General features: G+C 49.1%; 1 protein-coding gene across 1 annotated transcript in view; it reads right to left on the bottom strand.

Moving 5' to 3' along the window:
- COPG2 (coat protein complex I subunit gamma 2) overlaps positions 1 to 24680 on the bottom strand; it is a 168170-nt gene that overhangs the window by 47903 nt on the left and 95587 nt on the right. Inside the window, exons 14-19 of the mRNA XM_075342611.1 lie at positions 22163 to 22406; positions 14078 to 14153; positions 13193 to 13296; positions 967 to 1092; positions 757 to 822; positions 255 to 394 (exon numbers count right to left, since the gene is read on the bottom strand). Coding sequence (XP_075198726.1) covers positions 255 to 394; positions 757 to 822; positions 967 to 1092; positions 13193 to 13296; positions 14078 to 14153; positions 22163 to 22406 — 756 coding nt within the window. The remainder of the gene's footprint in view (positions 1 to 254; positions 395 to 756; positions 823 to 966; positions 1093 to 13192; positions 13297 to 14077; positions 14154 to 22162; positions 22407 to 24680) is intronic.

Genomic DNA, 24680 nt, shown 5'->3' with positions numbered 1-24680 from the left:
AGAGTTATGGCTTTCCTGGACTAAAAGTCTACAAATACCCAACTCAAGAGGGGGGGTGTAGAGAGAGCCTGATGATTTTGTATCTTTGCGGAGCTAGATAAAGGACTTGCAGATACTCTGAAGCAGCAAAATGGTAGAAAACGTGTAATATTTACCATTAGCTTTGCATTTAAGAATCAGATAAACAATAAAATCCGTGAAAAGTTGTACATAGCTTTGAAAACAAAATATACAAGAAAGAAAAGCATACATACCTGAAATACAATGTGATCCGTGAAAACATGCTTAACACAGCGTACAAAGTACTCGGTTTCTGCTTCTGTGAGTTGTACGGGGTCAGAAGACTTAAAGAGAGGTCCCAAGTTTCTGAATTCTGGAATGGCTGCCAGTTGTTCTGCAAGCAGGAAAGCATCAGATCAATTAACCAGTCTGAGAAAACCAAGTTCCATCATTCAAACTCTTTACACCTTATTACTCTCATTATCCCATAGGCCATTACGCGCAAAACCTATTCCTCCTACTTATACAATTAACCCTACAAATCTGTGGTGATCACTTCTAAATCATCTTAAGGATTTTTTCACTATTAAATTTCCTTAGTTCTTTGTATTTGCGAGGGTCCTAGAGGCTGGAAATCCTCTTATAATGTTAGACTATGGTGTAGTCAAAGATCTAACCCCCCCACACACTTTTCACACTGAAAAATCCCTAACATTTAGTATAAAGATTGTATACACATTTTTAAAAATCACTTACCTTGAAATATGTCTTGACGCGCAGGGACTGTTTTGCCAAGTTGCTTACCGGCCACTGGGGCAAGATCTAAAGGGAAAAGAAGTTAGACAGAAATTCAATGCAACTTGGAAAAAAAACAAAAAAAAAAAAACAAGGAATCATTGAGATAAGAGCTAGTATTTAATAGAGGACCACTGTTTTTTTGGCTTTCAGACGCTTTGTGACATTTACCTGCTTTCTGTTCGACAAGAGGAACCGTGGATAAAGGAACGGACTTCAAATCAAATGGTTTTTCCGATGGCTCGAGAGTGTACTGATGTAAAGCTTTCTCCATTCCAAGAACAGACACTGTCAGACCTGAAAATATGTCAACATTTAAAAAGCTGAACTTTAGGAAAGCATGGGGAGAACACAAAGAAGAAAAGGGATAACATGGGGTAATGACTGGGATGAAAAACGGAAGGGCACCAGATCAAGAGTCAAGATGTTCGAAGCAAAAAGCACCAACCAAAAAGACTATGCAACTTCCTTAAAAAAAAAAATAATTCTTGGGTGCTTCATTGGGGGGGGGGGGGGGACACAGGAAAATGTGGCTGTATGATGCGGTCATCAGGAGGCTGACATCAAGAATTACAACCCAATAAAAAAAAAGTCATCATGTCCTCAGCAGACTACACCTGCCTACTGGCAACCAAGCTGTTCAGTTTAGCCTAGTGTCACTTAATGGGCAGATATGGGTCAGGCACTCCAGACTGGTTTCTGCCAATGGTGTTTTTTTTCATTCATCCCTTGTTGCAACAAATAGGGAAACCGAGGGTATGGGCTGCTCTGTTTATTCAACCCAAAAGAGAGTGTAGATCTGCCACGGGTCAGTCTGTATTCTCTGGCCTGGACAACAAGACTTTGTTTTCACCTAACTCAGTTGTCATTAAAGGGAACCTGTCATGAGAAATGTCCCCTAAAACCTCACAGATTCCCCCTCTGCAGCTCCTGGGCTGCATTCTATAAAGGTCCCTGTTATGATTGTGGCCACTTTCTGACCTAAAAAAAGTGTTTATAAAGTTGTACCTTTTTTGCTTCTGATTCTGTAAATCCGTCACGGGGGCGGGCTGCCTGATGGCCGTTATTCTGCCCCCTGGTCCTGTATGCCGCCCCCATCGCTGATTACAATACTTCTGGACGCCGCCCCCTGCTCCATCCATCGCCGCGCATGCCCAGTGCCCATCTCTCGGGGATGAGCACTGTGCCTAGCGTCACCGCTGGTGACGTGCACGCAGGGTTAAGATTATGGGCGGTGCTGTGATGTTTATTCCTAAGCAACCGCCCATAATCGCGGGGCCGCGCTTTCCCCCTTGGCCTGCTTCGTTCTGCGCAAGCGCGCTGCTGGTAATCTGATCTCCGCGTCTCCTCCTGATCGGTGTAGTCACTGCTCCGCGCTCCTCCCATCTATTTCCTGCCTCGGGGCAAGATGGGAAGGAGGTGACGTGGGGGTCAGCAGCAGCGCGCTTGCGCAGAACGAAGCAGGCCGAGGGGGAAAGCGCGGCCCCGCGATTATGGGCGGTTGCTTAGGAATAAACATCACAGCACCGCCCATAATCTTAACCCTGCGTGCACGTCACCAGCGGTGACGCTAGGCACAGTGCTCATCCCCGAGAGATGGGCACTGGGCATGCGCGGCGATGGATGGAGCAGGGGGCGGCGTCCAGAAGTATTGTAATCAGCGATGGGGGCGGCATACAGGACCAGGGGGCAGAATAACGGCCATCAGGCAGCCCGCCCCCGTGACGGATTTACAGAATCAGAAGCAAAAAAGGTACAACTTTATAAACACTTTTTTTAGGTCAGAAAGTGGCCACAATCATAACAGGGACCTTTATAGAATGCAGCCCAGGAGCTGCAGAGGGGGAATCTGTGAGGTTTTAGGGGACATTTCTCATGACAGGTTCCCTTTAAGGCAGTGGTACGGGTGGTCCTGGCCCCTTTTCTGCTGCCCACCTTGCCCCTCAAAGCCAGGAGCGTGCATGGAGTGACGACTGAGCTAAAGATCATCTCCTGCAGATACAGATCATGGATGGATCAATCTTCAGGACAGGCAAGTGGATCTTCTCCCCACATCCATCTGTGTTGTGCCAACTTCAAGCCCTTCCCCGTGATGTTCGGTCTCCTTATTTTATCCTTTATATTTTTTCTTGCTTCTGGAGTTCCTCTATGCTCTATCATTTTTCTTGTCCCCTCCTGCATCCCCCTGGCGCCTTGGAAAGAGATAGGGCTCAAATTTAGTCTCGGCTTGGGTTGCAGCCTAATCCATCAGAAGGGCCATGCCCCTTCCCTCCTCAACCAATTAGTCGCTTGTGTAATTCTCCCGCTCTGCAGTGTCCCTGCCCTTCACAGGCACTGTTATTTTTTTCACTGCAGCGTCCCACAGCCATGCCATCAGTCCTACGGGATCCCATCATAGCTCCTGTCGCTGTCCTGTGATTTGTTTCGAATAACATTATGAAATGTTTAAAAGTGTTGTTTATTTATAGGATTATAGTTACTTTTGGAGATAATATTTATTATTCTGGTGGCTGGTCTTTATATAGGTTAAAAAGAGCATCAGAACTGGAGGCTGTGTCCTGCTGTTATCGCTTTGTTGTGCATCACCTGAACATAGTGGTTTTGTGTCCGGAGCCTTGCTTCCATTCCAATGTGGTTTCTTCCTTCATCCTGAAAGAGATTGTTTTTCCTTCTATTCTAATCCTGCATAAAAATCCTTACAATGTTTGGATCTAATCTGAGCGTTGCATCACTACCTGAAGGAGACACCTTCCAATTCCCTGTCTGTCTTCCCAGAATGACCTCGCTCAGGTCCATCTACCTCTAAGGTGACCATTGCCATTCTGTAAGCTTTAAATTCTAAGAATAAAGCATCCCCACTAGGGATCAAAGCTCATTAAGCTTATTATGTTTTCTGGGATCTCTGCCATCAGGTACCTTGCAGTTTTGTAAGGCTGATACTTGGTCCTCCGTTCACACTTTCTCTAAATTCTACAGGGTTCACACTATCGCCTGAGTGATGCGAGTCTGAGCAGAAAAGTTCTGCAAGTGGCAGTTGCTTGGTTTACTACTTGAGGGTTTTGCCCAACATATTCAAACGTTTCCCACCCTAGAGACTGCTTTGGCACATCCCATGATTTTCTTAGCCTACAATGAAGCACTCAAGAAGAAGGGAATTTTGTTTACTTACCGTAAATTCCTTTTCTTCTAGCTCCAATTGGGAGACCCAGACAATTGGGTGTATAGCTATTGCCTCCGGAGGCCACACAAAGTATTACACTTAAAAGTGTAAGGCCCCTCCCCTTCTGGCTATACACCCCCAGTGGGATCACTGGCTCACCAGTTTTAGTGCCAAAGCAAGAAGGAGGAAAGCCAATAACTGGTTTAAAGACCAATTCAATCCGAGGAAACATCGGAGAACTGAACCATACCACATGAACAACATGTGTACCCGAAAAAACAGAAAAATCCCGAGAAAACAGGGCGGGTGCTGGGTCTCCCAATTGGAGCTAGAAGAAAAGGAATTTACGGTAAGTAAACAAAATTCCCTTCTTCTTTTTCGCTCCATTGGGAGACCCAGACAATTGGGACGTCCAAAAGCAGTCCCTGGGTGGGTAAAAGAATACCTCGTGATAGGGCCGTCAAACAGCCCTTTCCTACAGGTGGGCAATCGCCGCCTGAAGGACTTATCTACCTAGGCTGGCGTCTGCCGAAGCGTAGGTATGCACCTGAAAATGCTTGGTAAAAGTATGCAGACTCAATCAGGTAGGTGCCTGACACACCTGCTGAGCCGTAGCCTGGTGCCGTAATGCCCAGGATGCCCCCACGGCTCTGGTAGAATGGGCCTTCAGCCTTGAGAGAACCAGAAGCCCAGTAGAACTGTAGGTTTCAAGAATTGGTTCCTCGATCCCCCGAGCCAGGGTGGATTCAGAAGCTTGCGACTGTTTACGCCGACCAGCGACAAGGACAAAGAGTGCATCCGGGTGGCGCAGGAGCGCCATGCGGGAAGTAGAACCTGAGTGCTCTCACCAGAACCAACAGATGCAAATCCTTCTGAAATTGATGGACTGGACGAGGACACAAAGAAGGTGAGGTGATATCCTGATTGATATGAAAGTGGGATACCACCTTAGGGAGAAATTCCGGAATCGGACGCAGAACTACCCTGTCCTGGTGAAGGACCAGGAAGGGAGATTTGTATGAGAGCGTTGCTAGCTCGGAAACTTTCCTAAGAGACGAGACCGTTACTAGAAGGCCACTTCCCGAGAAAGCGGGAAGGGAGACCTCTTTCAAAGGCTCGAAAGGCGGCATCTGGAGAGCAATTAGAACCTTGTTCAGATCCCAGGGCTCTAACGGCCGCCTGTACGGAGTGCTGAGAAGACAAACTCCCCGTAGGAACGTGCGTACCTGAGGAAGTCGTCTCTGAAAAAATACAGATAGCGCTGAGACTTGTCCCTTAAGGGAACTGAGCGACAACCCTTTTTCCAACCTAGATTGTAGGAAGGAAGGAAACATAGACGATGCAACCGGCCAGGGAGAAACACCCTGCGCCGAGCACCGAGATAAGAATATCTTCCACGTCCTGTGGTCAATCTTGGCGGACGTTGGTATGCTAGCCTGTCTCATGGTGGCAACCACGTCCTGAGGTAATCCTGACGACACTAGGTTCCAGGACTCAAAGCCACACCATCAGGTTGAGGGCCGTAGAATTCAAATGGAAGAATGGCCCTTGAGACAGCCAGTCTGATTGGTCTGGTAGTGCCCCCGGTTAGCCTACCGTGAGGCACCACAGAACCGGGAACCACAACATCCTCGGCCAATCTGTAGCGACGAGGATGGCGCGGCCGCAGTCGGTCCTGATCTAACGCAGCACTCTGGGCAACAATGCCAGAGGTGGCACATAAGGTAGCTGGAACTGCGACCAATGCTGAACTAAGGCGTCTGCCGCCAGAGCTCGATGATTGTGAAACCGTGCCATGAAGCTGGCACATTGTTGTTGTTGTGCCGTGACGCCATTAGATCGACGTCCGGCCTCTGTCAGCGGCGCCAGATCTCCTGAAACCCGTCCGGGTGAAGAGACCATACCCTTTCGGCCACACCCCGGCGACTTAGGAAGTCAGCTTCCTAGTTTTCCACGCCTGGGATGTGAACTGTAGATATGGTGGATGCCGTGTCTTCCACCCACATCAGAACCTGCCGGACTTCCTGGAAGGCTTGCCGGTTGCGCGTTCTTCCTTGGTGGTTGATGTATGCCACCGCTGTGGAGTTGTCCGACTGAAGTCGGATTTGCTTGCTTTCCAGCTGCTGTTGGAAGGTTTGTAGGGCAAGATACACTGCTCTGTGTTCAAGAACATTGATCTGAAGGGTGGACTCTTGCTGAGTCCACGTACCCTGAGCGCTGTGGTGGAGAAAAACTGCTCCCCACCCTGATAGACTCGCGTCTGTCGTAACTATCGCCCAGGATGGGGATAGGAAGGACCTTCTTTTTGACCATGAGGTGGGAAGAAGCCACCACCGTAGAGATTCCTTGGCCGCCTGAGAAAGAAAGACGACTCTGTTGAGGGAGGTCGACTCCCCGTCCCATTGGCGGAGAATGTCACATTGTAGTGGACGCAGATGAAACTGCGCGAAAAGAACTGCCTCCATTGCTACCATCTTACGTAGGAAGTGCATGAGGCGTCTTAATGTGTGCGACTGGTTCTTAAAGAAGAGATTGCAGCCCGTAGTGAATGCTGTTTGTCTAGCGGAAGCTTCACTATCGCTGAGAGAGTATGAAACTCCATGCCTAGATATGTTAGCGATAGGGTCGGGGTCGGATCTGACTTTAAAAAGTTGATGATCCACCCAAAACTCTAGAGAGTCTCCAGCGCAACGTTCGGGCAGTGTCGGCATGTTTCCTAAGAGAGTGCCTTGACAAGTAGATCGCCTAAATATGGGATCACAGAGTGACCCTGAGAGTGCAGGACTGTGACTACTGCTGCCCTGACCTTGGCGAAGACCAGTGGGACTGTCGCTAGCCGGAAGGTAGAGCTACGAACAGAAGGTGTTCGTCTCCTATAACGAAGCGTAGAAACGCTAGTGCTCTGGATCAATCGGCACGTGTGGATAAGCATCCTTGATGCCTAATGATGCTAGGAAATCTCCTTGGGACATTGAGGCGATGACATGGCGGAGGGATTCCATCCGGAACCGCCTGGTGTCCACGAGCTTGCTGAGCAGTTTTAGATCCAGAACGGGACGGAACGGCCCGTTCTTATAGGCACCGCAAATAATTTGGGGTAAAAACCGTGACCTTGTTCCTGAAGAGGAACGGGGGTCATCACTCTTTCTGCCTATAGAGTGCACCCTGTTTGCAGAAGAGCAGCGGCTCGGCCGGGAGGTGGAGAAGTTCTGAAGAATCGAGTTGGAGGACGAGAAGTGAGCTCTATCCTGTACCCGTGAGACAGAATGTCTCACACCCAACGGTCATTGACCTATGGCAGCTAAGTATCGCCAAGGCGGGAGAGCCTGCTACCGACCGAGGATGCGGAGAGAGGAGGCCGCAAGTCATGAGGAAGCCGCCTTGGAAGCGGGTTTTCAGACTGTCTCCTTTTTTGGGCGTGACTGAGCCCGCCAAGAATCTGAGCTCCTCTGATCCTTTTGAGTCCACATTGGACGAGGAAAAATGGGACCTGCCCGAGCCTCGAAAAGACCGAAACCCCGACTGCCTCCTGCTCTGTTGGGGTTTGTTGTGCCCGGGCTGAGGAAAGGATGAATCCTTACCCCTGGACTGTTTAACGGTTACATCCAAACGCTCACCAAACAGTCGGTCAGCAGAAAAAGGCAACTGGTTAAGCACCCTTTTTTTTTTTTGGAAGCAGAATCTGCCTTCCATTCACTTAACGAGCAGACCAGGCTCTGCTTAAAAACACGGAGTAGCGGAGGCTACTGCCGCACGGTTCGCAGAGTCTAGGGCAACCTGAATCGCGTAAGAAACAAATGCAGACATTTGAGAGGTTAAGGATGCCACCTGCGGCACAGATGTACGTGTAACCGTGTCAATCTGTGTAAGACAAGCTGAAATAGCTTGGAGTGCCCCAAGGGCGAGAATGCTGGAGCCAACGGTGCGCCGACAGCCACATAGATGGATTTAGACCAGAGATCCATCTGTCTGTTAGTGGCATCTTTAAGTGCAGCTCCATCTCCCACTGCAACTATGGATCTAGCTACAAGCCTGGAGATTGGAGGATGCCGCTTGGGACACTGGGTCCAGTCCTTGACCACGTCAGGGGGCAGGGATAACGTGTATCCTAAGCCGTTTGGAGAAGCGCATATCTGGATAAGTGTGGTGTTCCTGGACTGCCTGAAGCTGACTCCTCCACTGGAGGAGCTGGGAGAGAAATAACCAACATTCTATTGAAGGACGCTATAAGATTATTCACTATGGCGTCACCATTAGGTGTATCCAGATTGAGAGCGGTCTCAGGATCAGAATCCTGAGCCGCTACTTCCGCCTCATTACACAGAGTCCTTCTGCTAGGACCCTGATGAAACCGAGGGCCGCTCATAGTGAGCCCGCTTAGGCTGTCTGGGACTGACGGCTGTGCAGAGCCGTGACTCTGGGATGCATGTGACATTCCCGGAGCTGTTAGTTGTTCACACTGAGGGGGGCCATGGATCAATGATTCAACAGTGCCCATGTTGTGAGAGACATGTCCGGACTGCTAGGCTTCTAGTATCATAGCCATAGTCTCAGAAAATCTGTCAGTAAATACTGCAGACACCGTCCTCATCCTCTGGCCATTAGCAGAGACTCCGGCTGAGTTGGATATAATGGGGGTCTATGTAACCTGCCGGCCGTATAGCCGTACATGCTGTACCGGCTGCATAGAAAAACGTGGTTCTGCACCTTTGTTTTACACAGAGAATATGCTGATAACTCCTCCGCACAATCCAGGAGGGTATATACAACGTGCGACCAAACAGTGCAATGTATATAGTACAAGCATATCTATAAGTGCACTTCTGCACTAGTGGGGTTAGCACCACAGGTGCTGCTTAACGCCTGTTGCAGCGATTGTGTGACTATCAGAATGCCAGGGTCTTCCACACTTGTCTCTGTATCGTACAGAAACTGACACTAAAGGCTGCCGGCGTCCTTGTAGAGAAGGAAGCCGTGGGCGTGCCTGAGAAAGTGCGGGAATCCGGTTTCACAGTGCACACAGTGAGAGGGGTGGAGTATGCAAAACATACTCCAGCTCTCAGCGCTGCTGTGCTATGCAGCGTCACGCCCCTATCCTGACTGTCAGGCCTGTGGGCGGTAACGAAGGGAGACTAGGCCCAGAAGCCGGGGACTCGAGTTAATAAGCGCGGCCGGCATATCAGTGCTGGCCGGCGCGGAAGTCCCCGGCGCACCACAAATCCCAGCGGCGCCTTAAATAAAAACGGCAGCGGCGGATAGCGCGGTAGTCACCCAATACACTAACACACCCAGCAACGCTGTGGTGTGCGATGGCACTAGTGCGGACAGCGCCGCTGTCCCTGGCGCACTAACACACCCAGCAGTGCTGCCGTGTGTCTGCGCGGTCCCCACAGGGACACCGAGTACCTCCATGTAGCAGGGCCATGTCCCTGAAGATACTCCGCTCCAAGTCCAGCAGATACCAGGGGCTGTGGATGGAGCACGGTCTCTGTGCCTGGAGACCGATAGAATCCCACTTCACCCAGAGCCCTGTAAAAAGGGATGGGGAAGGAAGCAGCATGTGGGCTCCAGCCTCCGTACCCGCAATGGGTACCTCAACCTTAACAAACACCTCCGACATGAAGTGGGGTGAGAAGGGAGCATGCTGGGAGCCCTGTATGGGCCCTCTTTTCTTCCATCCGACATAGTCAGCAGCTGCTGCTGACTAAACAGTGGAGCTATGCGTGGATGTGTTGCCTCCTTCGCACAAAGCACAAAACTGGTGAGCCAGTGATCCCACTGGGGGTGTATAGCCAGAAGGGGAGGGGCCTTACACTTTTAAGTGTAATACTTTGTGTGGCCTCCGGAGGCAATAGCTATACACCCAATTGTCTGGGTCTCCCAATGGAGCGAAAAAGAAAAGAGGATTTTGGACTTACGGTAAAATTCCTCTCTCAGAGCTTTTATTAGGGGACACAGCATCGTCTTTTGTTCATGTTGCCTAGATGGGTTTGTGTGTGAGGAGTAATAAAAATTTTTTTCTCCTACTGTTTTTTTTTTTTTTTTTTTTTTTTTTTACACACTAACTTACTAGCTTGCCTGTTAGTAGGCCTGATGGAGGTGATGTTTCTTAGTGTCAGCCTCCTGGTGGCAGCAGCAGATGCACATGGTTTCTTGTGTCCCCTAATAAACGCTATGATGCTATATGCGCACTAGAAAAATAATTTTTCTCAAGAAATTTCTTGAGTGAAGAATTAGCACACCTGCGTTAAAAAAAACGCACCAATAATGCACCGAAAAACGCATGCGTTTTTACCGCGTTTTGGGTGCGTTTTTTTGCAGGTTGGGCCCTGCGTTTTTTAATGCTTTAACAGCAATAAATAAATATTCGATAGATGGATAGACAGATAATGGATAGATAGACAGAAAGATGGATAGATGAATAGATAGATAAATAGATGATGGATAGATAGACAGATCGATAAATAGATAGATAATGGATAGACAGATGAATAGACAGATGGATAGACAGCTAAATAGATAATCGATAGATAGAGTCCCTGTGAGGACACACTGCAGTTCTCGTGAGCGGTAATGTGTTCACATTACCGACCGTGAGAAATGACCTGTAGTTACCCCTGCAGCATCGCTCACTGAATGAGGCTGCATTGAGTATATGTCAGACGTGGCTGGATGCAAGCGTCGTTGGACCTGCGTGGATTACGCCGGAGTTGTGTGTTGGGGGGGGGGGGGGGGGTGTTAATAAAGTGGTGAAAGAGGGGGCTTTTTGTGTTTTATTTAAAATAAAGGATTTTTCGGTGTGTGTTTATTCACTTTACTTACTGGTTAATCATGAAAGCTGTCTTATAGACGCTGCCATGATTAAGCTTGGACTTAGTGGCAGCGCATAGCTATTACCCCGGATTGCCAAAGCATCACGGCAATCGGGAAGAGTCGGGGACACGCCGGGACTGTCGCATAATGGATGCGACATTCTCGGGGCATCTGCGGGCTGATATTCTTGGCTGCGGGGAGGGGGGGGGGGTGGAGGGGCATTAACCCTGTCCCTCGCCCTCCCCAGCCTGAGAATACCGGGCCACCGCTGTGTGTTTACCTCAGCTGGACGGTAAAAATACGGAGGAGCACACGTTTTGTTTTTTTTTTTATTTTTAATATGTACGTTTGATTTCTATGTGTATTCTATATGTCTGTGTGTGATATGGGTGTGTGTATTATATATGTCTGTGTGTGAGTGTGATCTGTGTGTGTTTACTCTCTGCTCAGCTTCCTCTTCCTGTCATAATGACATCACTTCCATGCAAAACACAGGGCAGTGATGAACATTATGTCCCGAAAAACACGAAATAACGCAAGAATAACGCAGGAAAACGCAATGAAACACAATTTGCTACCTGTGTTATTCCCTGCGCTATTTCAGGATTACATTACAGTCAATGGAGTGAGTAACGCAGTTAGCTGCAAGAAAGAAGTGACATGATCATTCTTTTTCTCAAGAAAATCGACTGAAAGAATTTTCTTGAGAAAAAAACGCAGTGTGTGCACACCTAATTTTTTCTTCCATAGGTTTTGCTAGGGAATTGTCTGCAGAAAGGTTACAACCATCTTCTCAAGAAATTTCTGCAGCAAAAACGCGTGGTAAAATCGCAGTGTGCGCACAGGACCTGAGAAAGGTTTCATGGTAAATAAAAAAAAAAAAACATCTTAAGATCCTACAGAAAAAGAAATGTCAATGCAAGGGCGTCAAGTTGTAAATGAGAATCTATCCCACAGCTAAATCTCTCACCTGCCTAAAACTGCGCTGCAAACTGTATTAAAAGGGTTGTCCATTACCTAGACAACCCCTTCTCAATGACCATGTTTGCCTTTGTTAATATAATGCTTATACTGCCTTAAATGTAGCACACTCTCTCTCTCTCTCTCAAGGGCTCATGTGACGCTGTAAAGCTGTGTGCGCACGTTGCTTTTTTTCATGAGTTTACGCAGCGTTTTAAACTGCAGTGTAAACGCATGCGTTCTGCGTTCCCAGCAAAGTCTATAACAATTAAGCAAATTCCATGCGCATGTTGCGTTTTAAAACGCAGCGTTTTGGGTGCTAAATTTTTTACAAAATCGATGCGTTCTAAAAAGCAACATCACTGATTTTGTGCGTTTTGAATGCTTTTCCCTCTCTGTCTATGGGAGAGCAAGCATTCAGAACGCATCCATTCTGCATTCACAATGCATCCAAAATGCAGCGTTTTGAAACGCATATGCAGTGACAAAATGCTGCAGAATGTTTGTCACGACAGAACGCACCATGCGCACAAACCCTAACAGTGCTGGCTTCACACTTCGTTCAGGCAAATCGAACATCATGAGAAATTCAGATCTGCGGCTGGCCACTCACTTCCTCTTGATGTCCGATTTGTCTGAAGGCAGGAAGAGTGAAACCAGTACTGATTGGGCACATGGCTCGCATAACATAACAGCGTCATGTGAGCCCTGGGAGAGCGAGTGCCAACACTGCTGAAACAGCGCTGACACCAGAGAGGAGTATAAGGGGTACTTTGCATGTTGCGATATCGCTACTGCGATATTGTCGGGGTCAAATCGCAAGTGACGCACATCGGCGTCACCGGCGCCAGTAACGACGTCGCAATGTGTAAAGTCTAGATGCACCGATAAACGATCGCAAAAGCGTCGAAAATCGGTGATCTGTGTAGTGTTGGTCATTTCCATAATTTCACTGCAGCAACAGGTACGATGTTGTTCCTCGTTCCTGCGGCAGCACACATCGCTGTGTATGAAGCCGCAGGAGCGAGGAACATCTCCTTACCTGCGTCCCGCCTGCAATGAGGAAGGAATGAGGTGGGCGGGATGTTTACGTCCCGCTCATCTCCGCCCCTCCGCTTCTATTGGCCGCCTGTCGTGTGACGTCGCTATGACGCCGCACAACCCGCCCCCTTAGGAAGCAGGCGGGTCGCCGGCCAGAGCGACGTCGCAGGGCAGGTAAGTGCATATGAAGCTGCCGTAGCGATAACGTTCGCTACGGCAGCTATCACAAGAGATCGCATCTGCGACAGAGGCGGGGACTATCGCGCTCGGCATCGCTACCATCGGCTAGCGATGTCGCAGCGTGCAAAGTACCCCTTAGTGTTATTTTAACAGTGGCAAACATGCTGGTTGAAAACGTTTTGTCCAACTAGTGGACAACCCCTTTAAATCTTACAAATAGCAATAACAAGGAGAAATACAAACCATTCAAAATATAGGCTGCATTGAGGGCTAATTGTTTCTGCTTTAGAACATTGCAGTAAAAGGTTGCTCTGTCCCGGACTTCATCGTCGCTGTCCATCATGCACCTGTGAAGTATATGAGAACAGGACGTTACAGGCTTCACAAGCTGCTAATAACAATACTTCATTGGATGAAAATAAAGCTCTGTCCTACATTAATTGGTCTACTGTGTTCATATATTCCATTATAACACTTGGAATTGTTGGCCATACTCTGTGGTATATGGTCATTGGTTGCAGTCCAATCTTAGCTTCTAAGAAATAGGCAAGAAATATACAAAATACTTTTTAAATGAAATAAAAAGTCATCTTGTCATTAGATTCATGCTGCAGCATGTATCAGAACGAGTCTTGCTTTTGCAGCCTGGTATATTTTACTCTGAAATGCAGCAGCGCTTCAGAGTGAACATAGTTTGATAAGTCGTCCGGGGGTTGCGTGCCTTACCTTACTAGTCCAATGTGGTCTCGTGCTAGCTTCTTCTCATCTTGTGCTACATGACTGACCGGTCTCTCACTATTTAGAAGCATAAGTGAGTTGTAAGTTATCTGGAGCAGGGCAGGAAAAAGGCCAGCAAGGGACGGCATCAGCCAGCCGAGGCACACACATTCCGGATGGCTTTCCAAAATGTGTGTGCTCAAACACTGCATCATTTCAGAGTGAAACATACCAGGCTGCAATAGCGCAGTTAGGTTTTGATTCGTGCTGCCGTGGTTGGGCACCATGAATTTGACGACAGGATCTTTTTAAGAGAATGATTTTTTTGTAGGATACAAGTATAATAATGGTGCTGCTGCTTAAATAACAGAGATGGAAATAATCAAATTCATTGTTACATATGTTCCATACCTCTGTAAGAGAACCAGCACACTAGGAAGAAGACATTCGTTCTGAGCGCCAAACTTTGCTAATGCACTAACAGCAGCTGCAGAAAAAAAAAAAAAATTTAATAATATTTCTAAAAGATATGATTCTAAGCTTTGGCTTACAGTTTGCCAACGATGTCATGTACCATTTCCTGTCAGTCTATGAAGGTGCACACAAGACTGCACACACTGCTAGATATTAGCAAATTAATTACAAGACTCTTCGAAGAACTGTGAGCTTTAATTCTTTCCATACATTTCCTATTGGATTTAGGTCAGGCTACTGGCTGGGCCATTCTATGAGCTTTAATTTTCTCTCTCTGAAACTAATGGCGTTTCCTTGGCTGTGTGTTTGAGACCATTGTTTTACTCAAACCACCACCACCACAGCCACTGAAACCACCACCACCACAGCCACTGAAACCACCACCACCACAGCCACTGAAACCACCACCACCACAGCCACTGAAACCACCACCACCACAGCCACTGAAACCACCACCGCAACCACCAAACCACAGCCACTGAAACCCCTGAAACCACCACAACCACTGAAACCACCACAACCACTGAAACCACCGCCACTGAAACCACCGCCACTGAAACCCCTGAAACCACCGCCACTGAAACCACCGCCACTGAAACCACCGCCACTGAAACCACCGCCATTGAAACCACCGCCATTGAAACCACCGCCATTGAAACCACCGCCACTGAAACCACCACAACCACTGAAACCACCGGCACAGAAACCACCGCCACTGAAACCACAGCCACTGAAACCACAGCCACTGAAATCATGTCTCGGTACATTTGTCCATTCATCCTTCCTTCAATTACATGAATTTTGTCAGTGCCGTATGCTAAGAACAAGCCCCACACCATGATGTTCCCACCTTCGTACTTCACTGTTGGTGTGGTGTTTTGGGGTGATTTGCAGTACCTTTTGGCCTCCAACCATGTGTATTATGGCATCTGAAGAGTTCAATTTTGGTCTCATCTGGCCAGACTATATTCTCCCAGAATTTCACAGGCTTGTCTAAATGTTGTTTAGCAAACTTTAAAAAGCACTTGAACATTGTTTTAGTTCAGCAATGGAGTGTTGCACAGTGAATGTGCATATTGACCATGAAGGTAGAGTGCATTACTTATGGTTTTCTTTGAAACAATTGTACCTCTTGATTACAGGTCTATCTATAGCTCTCCACAGGGGGTTCTTAGATAACTCTTTGTACTCCTGTGGCTGAAATCTTGCAGGGAGCATCTGGCCATGGCTAGTTTATAATGAAATGAAGTTCTTTCCAGTTCCAGAATATGGCCCCAAAAGTTCTCACAGGAGCCTTCAGTAGTTAAGAAATTGTGTAACTAATGCCATCAGTATATTTCACAACAAAGAGAATTTTGTTTACTTACCGTAAATTCTTTTTCTTATAGTTCCGTATTGGGAGACCCAGACCATGGGTGTTTAGCTTCTACCTCCGGAGGACACACAAAGTACTACACTTAAAAGTGTAGCTCCTCCCCCTGAGCTTATACACCCCCTGGTGAGCAGACCCAGCCAGTTTAGTGCAAAAGCTGAAGGAGAATAGCCACCCACAAGTAGAACAGAGCAAAAGCCGGAACAACCGGAGACTCTGTCCACAACAACAGCCGGTGATAACACGCGGAACAAGAAAATTGCCAACAGGCAACAGGGAGGGTGCTGGGTCTCCCAATACGGAACTATAAGAAAAAGAATTTACGGTAAGTAAACAAAATTCTCTTTTTCTTTATCGTTCCTTTGGGAGACCCAGACCATGGGACGTTCCAAAGCAGTCCCTGGGTGGGAAATAAACCGAAAAAAGGCTAGAAGTAGGCAGAACCTAACTTCACAAATGGGCGACAGCCGCCTGAAGGATGCGTCTGCCCAAGCTCGCATCTGCCGAAGCAAGAGCATGCACTTGGTAGTGCTTCGAAAAGGTATGCAGGCTAGTCCAAGTGGCAGCCTGACAGACTTGTTGAGCCGTAGCCTGGTGCCTGAAAGCCCAAGAGGCACCAACAGCTCTGGTCGAATGTGCCTTGATCCCCGGCGGGGGAGGCACCCGAGAACTCTGGTAGGCGTCCGAAATGGTCGATCTAATCCAACGGGCCAAGGTCGGCTTAGAAGCAGAGAGGCCCTTGCGCCGACCTGTGGTTAGCACAAAAAGAGAAGTGCACCGCCTAAGAGCAGCGGTGCGAGACACATAGATCCGGAGCGCACGCACCAGATCCAGAGTATGCAGCGCTTTTTCAAAGCGATGAACAGGAGCCGGACAAAAGGAAGGTAGGGTAATGTCCTGGTTAAGGTGGAAAGGAGAGACCACCTTAGGAAGAAAATCCGGAGTCGGACGGAGAACCACCTTGTCTTGATGAAAAACTAAAAAAAGGTGACTCCGAAGAGAGCGCGGCCAAATCAGAGACTCTCCTGAGGACGTTATGGCCACCAGGAAAACCACTTTCTGTGAAAGACGATGCAAAGAGACCTCCCTAAGAGGCTCAAAGGGGGGTTTCTGTAAAACCGTGAGAACTAAATTAAGGTCCCAGGGATCCAAGGGCCGCCGGTAAGGTGGAATGATGTGAGACGCACCTTGCATGAAGGTGCGGACCTGAGCCAGCCGAGCGAGACGCCGCTGGAACAGAACTGACAGAGCTGAGACTTGTCCCTTGAGAGAGCTGAGGAACAGTCCTAGCTGCAGACCGGACTGTAGAAAAGACAGAAGAGTCGGCAAGGAGAATGGCCAAGGAGGATGGTCAGTAGAGCGACACCAGGACAGGAAAATTTTCCAAGTCCTGTGATAGATCTTAGCGGAGAAGACTTATGGGCCCGAGTCATAGTGGAGATGACTTCAGGAGGGATACCAGAAGTCGTCAAAATCCAGGACTCAAGAGCCACGCCGTCAATTTGAGAGCCGCAGAATTCAGGTGGAAAAACGGACCTTGTGAGAGTAGGTCTGGACGGTCCGGGAGATGCCATGGCATCTCTACGGACAGACGGAGCAGGTCTGGATACCAAGCTCGCCTGGGCCAGTCCGGTGCAATGAGGACGACTCGACAGCCCTCCATTTTGATCTTGCGCAGAACTCTGGGCAAGAGAGGGGGAAACACGTAGGACAGACGAAACTGGGACCAGTCTTGAACCAGTGCGTCCGCGGCGAATGCCTGAGGGTTGTGGGAGCGAGCCACGTAAAACGGGAACCTTGTTGTTGTGACGGGATGCCATTAGGTCCACGTCCGGAGTGCCCCTTTTGCGGCAGATTGACTGAAACACTGCCGGGTGCAGGGACCACTCGCCACCGTCCACGGTTTGACGGCTGAGATAATCTGCCTCCCAGTTTTCCACGCCTGGGATGTGGACTGCGGATATGGTGGACTTGGAGTCCTCCACCCATTGAAGGATGCGTTGTACTTCCAACATCGCCAGGCGGCTGCATGTCCCGCCTTGGTGATTGATGTAGGCAACAGCTGTCGCGTTGTCTGATTGGACTCGAAAGTGCCTGCCCGCCAACAGGTGGTGAAAAGCTAGGAGAGCTAGAAGCACGGCTCTGGTTTCCAGCACATTGATTGAAAGGGCTGACTCGGACGGAGTCCAAGTGCCCTGCGCTCTGTGGTGGAGATATACCGCTCCCCAGCCGGATAGACTGGCATCCGTGGTGAGAATCACCCAGGACGGGGCCAGGAAGGAGCGCCCCTGGGACAGGGAGAGGGGCCGAAGCCACCACTGAAGAAAGCTCCTGGTTTGTGGCGACAGAGCCACTAACCTGTGTAAGGAGGAAGGCCGCTTGTCCCAACAGCTGAGAATGTCCAGCTGCAGGGGGCGCAGATGGAACTGGGCAAAGGGAACAGCCTCCATGGACGCCACCATTTGACCCAGCACCTGCATCAGACGCCTGAGGGTATAACGGTGGGGCCTCAGCAGAGAGCGCACCGCTAGCTGGAGGGACTGCTGTTTGACTAAGGGCGACTTCACAAGTGCCGTCAAGGTCTCGAACTGCATCCCTAGGTACGTGAGACTCTGGGTCGGAGTCAGATTGGATTTGGGCAGATTGACCAGCCACCCGAATTGAGCTAGAGTGGAGAGAGTGAGCGAGACACTCCGCTGACAGTCTGCGCTGGATGAAGCCTTGACTAGAAGGTCGTCCAGGTAAGGAATCACTGCCAACCCCTGGAGGTGCAGAACTGCAATCACTGCTGCCATGACCTTTGTGAATACCCGAGGGGCCGTGGCCAACCCGAAGGGGAGAGCCACGAATTGGAAGTGATCTTCTCCTACTGCAAAACGTAGCCAACGCTGGTGTGACACTGCAATTGGCACATGCAGATAGGCATCTCTGATGTCGATGGATGCCAGGAAATCCCCTTGGGACATAGAGGCAATGACCGATCGCAGAGACTCCATGCGAAAGCGCCGCACCTGAACATGCTTGTTGAGAAGCTTCAGATCCAGGATGGGCCGGACGGTACCGTCCTTTTTGGGAACTAGGAAAAGATTTGAGTAGAAACCTCTGAACCGTTCCCGGGCGAGAACTGGTACAATTACTCCGTTTGCCTGCAAGGATGCCACGGCCTGTGAGAAGGCGGCGGCCTTGGAGCAGGGGGGAGTTGAGAGAGAAAATCTGTTTGGCGGACTGGAAGAGAATTCTATCCTGTAGCCGTGGGAGATGATATCTCTCACCCACTGATCGGAGACGTGTTGAAACCAAGCGTCGCCAAAGTGGGAGAGCCTGCCACCGACTAAGGATGTCGCCGGAGCGGGCAGAGAGTCATGAGGAGGCTGCCTTAGTGGCAGCAGCTCCTGCGGTCTTCTGTGGACGCGCTTTTGTGCGCCAGTTGGATTTCTGGTCCTTGGCTGAGTTAGCGAACGAGGCCGAGGGCTTAGAGGACGACCAGTTGGAGGAACGAAAGGAGCGAAACCTCGACTGGTTCCTGCCCTGGACAGGTTTCCTGGCTTTTGTTTGAGGCATGGAAGTACTCTTCCCGCCAGTAGCTTCCTTAATAATTTCATCCAGCTGTTCTCTGAACAGCCGGGACCCAGCAAAAGGGAGCCCAGCAAGGTACTTTTTTGAAGAAGCATCTGCCTTCCACTCTCGAAGCCACAAGATTCTGCGGATAGCGAGGGAATTAGCCGAAGCCACCGCAGTGCGGTGAGAAGCCTCCAGCATGGCAGACATGGCATAGGATGAAAAGGCCGAAGCTTGGGAAGTTAAGGCATCCATTTCGGGCATAGATTCCCTGGTGAGGGAATGTATCTCCTCTAGAGAAGCAGAGATGGCCTTGAGAGCCCACACTGCTGCAAAAGTCGGAGAAAACGCGGCCCCCGCCGCTTCATACACGGATTTGGCCAGAAGGTCAATCTGGCGGTCAGTGGAATCCTTAAGGGAAGTGCCATCAGCCACCGACACAACGGTCCGGGCTGCGAGCCTAGACACCGGAGGGTCTACCTTTGGGGACTGAGCCCACTCCTTGACCACCTCAGGTGGAAAGGGAAAACGGTCATCAGAACCACGCTTTGGGAAGCGCTTGTCAGGACAGGCCCTGGGTTTGGTCACAGCGGCCTGAAAACTGGAGTGGTTAAAGAACACACTTTTTGCTCTCTTAGGCAAGGTAAACTGGTGCTTTTCTGCCAGAGAGGGCTGCTCCTCTGATACTGGCGGATTGAGATCCAGTACAGAATTAATAGAAGCAATCAAGTCACTAAGATCTGAGTCACCTTCGGACAGATCAATGGGGCACATGGAGTTAGCCTCCGAGCCCCCTGTAAAGGCATCCTCCTCATCCAGCGAGTCAGCTCTGGAATCAGAGCCACGGGAGGAGGGAGAGGGAACCCTGCGTCTCTTCTTAGGAGGACGGGGTCTGGGCCCTGATGATGAATCCTCTGTGAGCTCCGGTCCTGAGAGAGCCCTAGCAGCAGAGGCACCCTGTGAGGGGGGCTGATGCATATTCAGCAAAGTCCTGGACAGAAGTCCCATGGACTCAGCAAAAGACTGGGAGATAGACCTAGAAAAGGATTCTACCCAAGCCGGGGTTTCAGCCACAGGAGCAGGAGCAGCCTGAGAGACCACTGGGGGTGAGACTCCAGGCTGTGGCACCGCCAAGTTAGAGCAGGCATCACAATGTGGGAAGGTGCTCGGTGCAGACAGCAGGAGCTTACATGCAGCGCATACAGCATAAAGCTTTGGGGCCTTGCTCCTCGTGTGAGACATGCTGCTGGAGTGGGGGCTCTGCCAGAGAATGAACCCCAGAGAGTATATACAGAGGTCCACAACCGGAGACCGGTTGTGGCTTACCAGACCGCTGGAGCGGTGTTGTGTGCCCTCCAGATCCCAAAGCCCGGACCCCCAAGCACAGCACCTCAGCAGAGATGCTGCAGACCAGCGCTGCAATGACTGATCGCAGAGAGAACGCTGAGAAAATGGCCGCCGGAGCGAAGAGAGGGGGCGGGACTTGCTTGAGGAGCGGGATCTGAAGGGCCATAGAGACCTACAGGGGAGGGGACACACACTGCAGTGGGGAGTGTCTCTCCCCTGTACAGAACGGCCGCCGGGAGGAGCCGAGCCTGTCCCTCTGCATGAGTGACATGCGAGGGCAGTGAAACAGAAACTAGGCCTCCGGCGAAGCCGGGGCCTAAATTTGAGCGGCGCGGCCGACGCGCAGGCACCATCGGCGCGGTTCTCAGGCGACAGCTAGAGAACCCGCCGGAAATGTCAGTAAACACAATAAGCACACTCTCCCCCAACAATAAAGTACAGGGACCCCTAAATCTAAACGTCTCAGGTACTTAGCTGCTGAGACGCAGGGCCAAGTCCCTGGGGATGAGTGCTCCGGTCCAGCAGGGTCCTGAAGGGCTGCGGATGGAGACCGGTGTCCAGCCAAGCATGGAGACCGTGCTGGCTCCCACTTCAAGCCAGAGCCCAGGAGGGATGGTGAAGGAGCACGGCATGTAAAGGCTCCAGCCTAGGAATCAACCTTACAACACCACCGACACAGTGGAGTGAGAAGGGACATGCCGGGGGTCCAGACGTGGACCCCACTCTTCAATCTCGTTCCAAAAGGAAAAAAATCATATGAGAATGCATGTGTGGATGTATGCCTCCTGAACACAAAGCGATAAACTGGCTGGGTCTGCTCACCAAGGGGTGTATAAGCTCAGGTGGAGGAGCTACACTTTTAAGTGTAGTACTTTGTGTGTCCTCCGGAGGTAGAAGCTAAACACCCATGGTCTGGGTCTCCCAAAGGAACGATAAAGAAAATAAGATTGCAATGGTCTTAAGACCACTCACTGGTTTTACCAATCATGAAATGTTTCTTGTGTGGTAATGAGACATGTTTTTGTAGGCCATCAGTTGAACCAGCACATATTGCTTTGTAATTACTGGTGTCATGACCTTCAATGGCTTTTTGCACCTTTCTTTCTGCAATACGTTTTCCATGCGATTTCTCATTAATACACCAAACTGAATTTATGGACATCTATGGTTTGATTTATTATTCTGTGTGGATTGGATGGGTTGTTACTGACATCTGGTGAGAATTTCATGTATAAAGCACCTTTAGAAATGTATTTACTTAGAAAATTCGTAACATGTTCTTAACATCTGTAGGTCTTATAACTCTAGATCCAAAACTTCTGATTCAGTGTATTTAAAGCTAACAACAAAGTAATATGCCATTTTTATGAGCTGTTGCTCTAATTATCTCAAGCACGCCTGATTTTAGGTCTATGCTTCAGGAGCAAAATGTCTGGGCAAAGTGAACCTTACGTACAGAATATCAGACAGACTATTTAAATTGCAAAGAAAAAAAAATCAAAAACTAATTTCTAAGTGTAGACCATTGTTAAGACACCTTAAACTGCATCGGAGGATGGCAGACCAAAAACTATAGTAAGTTGCATTCTGGTTACCAAGACAGTAAGGAATATAGATTGGAAACAGATTCTTTTAGGCTTCATAGTGAATTATTACATAGACTTTATAAGTTGACGTTAAAATTTGTACAGATCAGAATGACTAAGGAAAAAGTATGCTAGTAATCTACAGCACAATCTCCTTACCTGCTCTTACAGCCTCATTTTCCAGGACCACCCTGTTAAAAACAAAGCGGATATATTTGGAAGGGTTCAGCGTCCGAGGACCTTCTCTGCCCAATAAGTGTAGTATCTTTGTGGCAAGCACAGTATGTTCACAGTCCTCAATAAACTCGCATAGATGAGCCAGCCCAGATTCTTTACTATCCGGGTTCTCTTCTATAATGCTGATGATGCAGTCCACAATAGCCCGCTTGTATTCAAATCCACCCTGCAAAAAGATGAAGGCTTCAGAGATCAAACAGTCCCTCAAATAAATAAATTAAGAATTAGGCTAGTACCCATACGATACAGCAACATATACTTATAGCTGCAAAGATCATATCAATTTCTAGGTAGACCTAGCTAGACCTCTACTAAGCGCTTAGTCACAAGGCCATTTTTCTCTTCTGTGTGCTTTCAGATTTAACCCCCTTCACCTCTGGCCGGTTTTCTTTTTTGCTCCCTTTTTTATTTTTCTGTCAATCTTGCCATAAGTTTTACCATATAGTGTACTGAAAAACTGAAAAAAAATTGAAAGTGCGGAAAAATTGCAAAAAGTGATATTGCATGATTGTTTTTGGGATATTTTATTCACAGTGGTTACTATATGGAAAAGTTGATATGTCAGTATGATTCCTAAGGCTATGTGCCCACGCTGCGGAAAATGCACGGATTTTGCCGCGGATTTCTCGCGGAAAAGCCGCGGATTTTCCAGAAATCTGCAGCACAGCTACTCCCCAGCCATTTCTATGGCATTTGGGAAATGCTGTGCCCACGCTGCGGATTTTTCTGCAGCGGAAATCGTGCGGATTTTCGTGCGGAAAAATCTGCAGCATGTCAATTATTGCTGCGGATTTCTCCGCAGGGTCCCATATACTTACCTGCCTTGATAGAGACCAGAGTCACTTTCTCCGTCCGGTGTATCGGCAGCGGCAGCAGCGCGGTGGATCCAGCCAGGTACAGGAAGGAAGAGGTGGGCGGGGCCTACTCTAGCTCCGGTCATGTGACAGCCGGAGCTAGTTCAGGCCCGCCCACCTCCAGCACAGTGAACCAGACGCTGCCTGACAGTGACCCAGCCGCCGGAAAGCGAGGTGCTGCCTGATGGAGGTAAGTATGAGCACCCCGATCACTGCAGCACTTGTTCTGCATGGAGGTGCTGCATGGTGCCGAAGCCATGGTACTGTATCCTCAATGCAGAATGCCCGCACCATATCCGCACGACATTCCGCTGTATATCCGCAGCATTGAAACAGAGAAAGTTCTGTTGCGGATTTCTGGGAGCACCTGCGGAATGTCTTGCGGATATATCCGCAGGACAATGTCCCCGTGGGCACATAGCCTTAGGTCGCTACGAGTTCGTAAATGCCAAACATGTAGGTTTACTTTTATCTAAGGGGTTAAAAGAAGGGAATTTTGTTTACTTACCGTAAATTCCTTTTCTTCTAGCTCCTATTGGAAGACCCAGACAATTGGGTGTATAGCTTCTGCCTCCGGAGGCCACACAAAGTATTACACTTTAAAAGTGTAACCCCTCCCCTCTGCCTATACACCCTCCCTTGGATCACGGGCTCCTCAGTTTTGGTGCAAAAGCAGGAAGGAGAAAACTTATAAATTGGTCTAGGGTAAATTCAATCCGAAGGATGTTCGGAGAACTGAAAACCATGAACCAAAAGAACAATTCAACATGAACAACATGTGTACACAAAAGAACAACCAGCCCGAAGGGCACAGGGGCGGGTGCTGGGTCTCCCAATAGGAGCTAGAAGAAAAGGAATTTACGGTAAGTAAACAAAATTCCCTTCTTCTTTGTCGCTCCATTGGGAGACCCAGACAATTGGGACGTCCAAAAGCAGTCCCTGGGTGGGTAAAAGAATACCTCAATAAAAAGAGCCGAAACGCCCTCCTCTTACAGGTGGGCAACCGCCGCCTGAAGGACTCGCCTACCTAGACTGGCGTCTGCCGAAGCATAGGTATGCACTTGATAGTGTTTCGTGAAAGTGTGCAGACTAGACCACGTAGCTGCCTGACACACCTGCTGAGCCGTAGCCCGGTGCCACAATGCCCAGGACGCACCCACGGCTCTGGTAGAATGGGCTTTCAGCCCTGAAGGAAGCGGAAGCCCAGAAGAACGGTAGGCTTCGAGAATCGGTTCCTTGATCCACCGAGCCAAGGTTGACTTGGAAGCCTGCGAACCCTTACGCTGGCCAGCGACAAGGACAAAGAGCGCATCTGAACGACGCAGGGGCGCCGTGCGAGACACGTAGAGTAGGAGTGCTCTCACCAGATCCAAGGAGTGCAAATCCTTTTCACATTGGTGAATTGGATTAGGGCAAAATGAAGGCAAGGAGATATCCTGATTGAGATGAAGAAGGGAATTTTGTTTACTTACCGTAAATTCCTTTTCTTCTAGCTCCAATTGGGAGACCCAGACAATTGGGGTGTATAGCTATTGCCTCTGGAGGCCACACAAAGTATTACACTTAAAAGTGTAAGGCCCCTCCCC

This window comes from Anomaloglossus baeobatrachus, chromosome 4, assembly GCF_048569485.1.
Source record: "Anomaloglossus baeobatrachus isolate aAnoBae1 chromosome 4, aAnoBae1.hap1, whole genome shotgun sequence".
Classification (NCBI taxonomy): Eukaryota; Metazoa; Chordata; class Amphibia; order Anura; family Aromobatidae; genus Anomaloglossus; species Anomaloglossus baeobatrachus.
The sequence above is the reverse complement of the archived record's forward strand: the minus strand, read 5'-3'. Positions and strand labels throughout refer to the sequence as shown.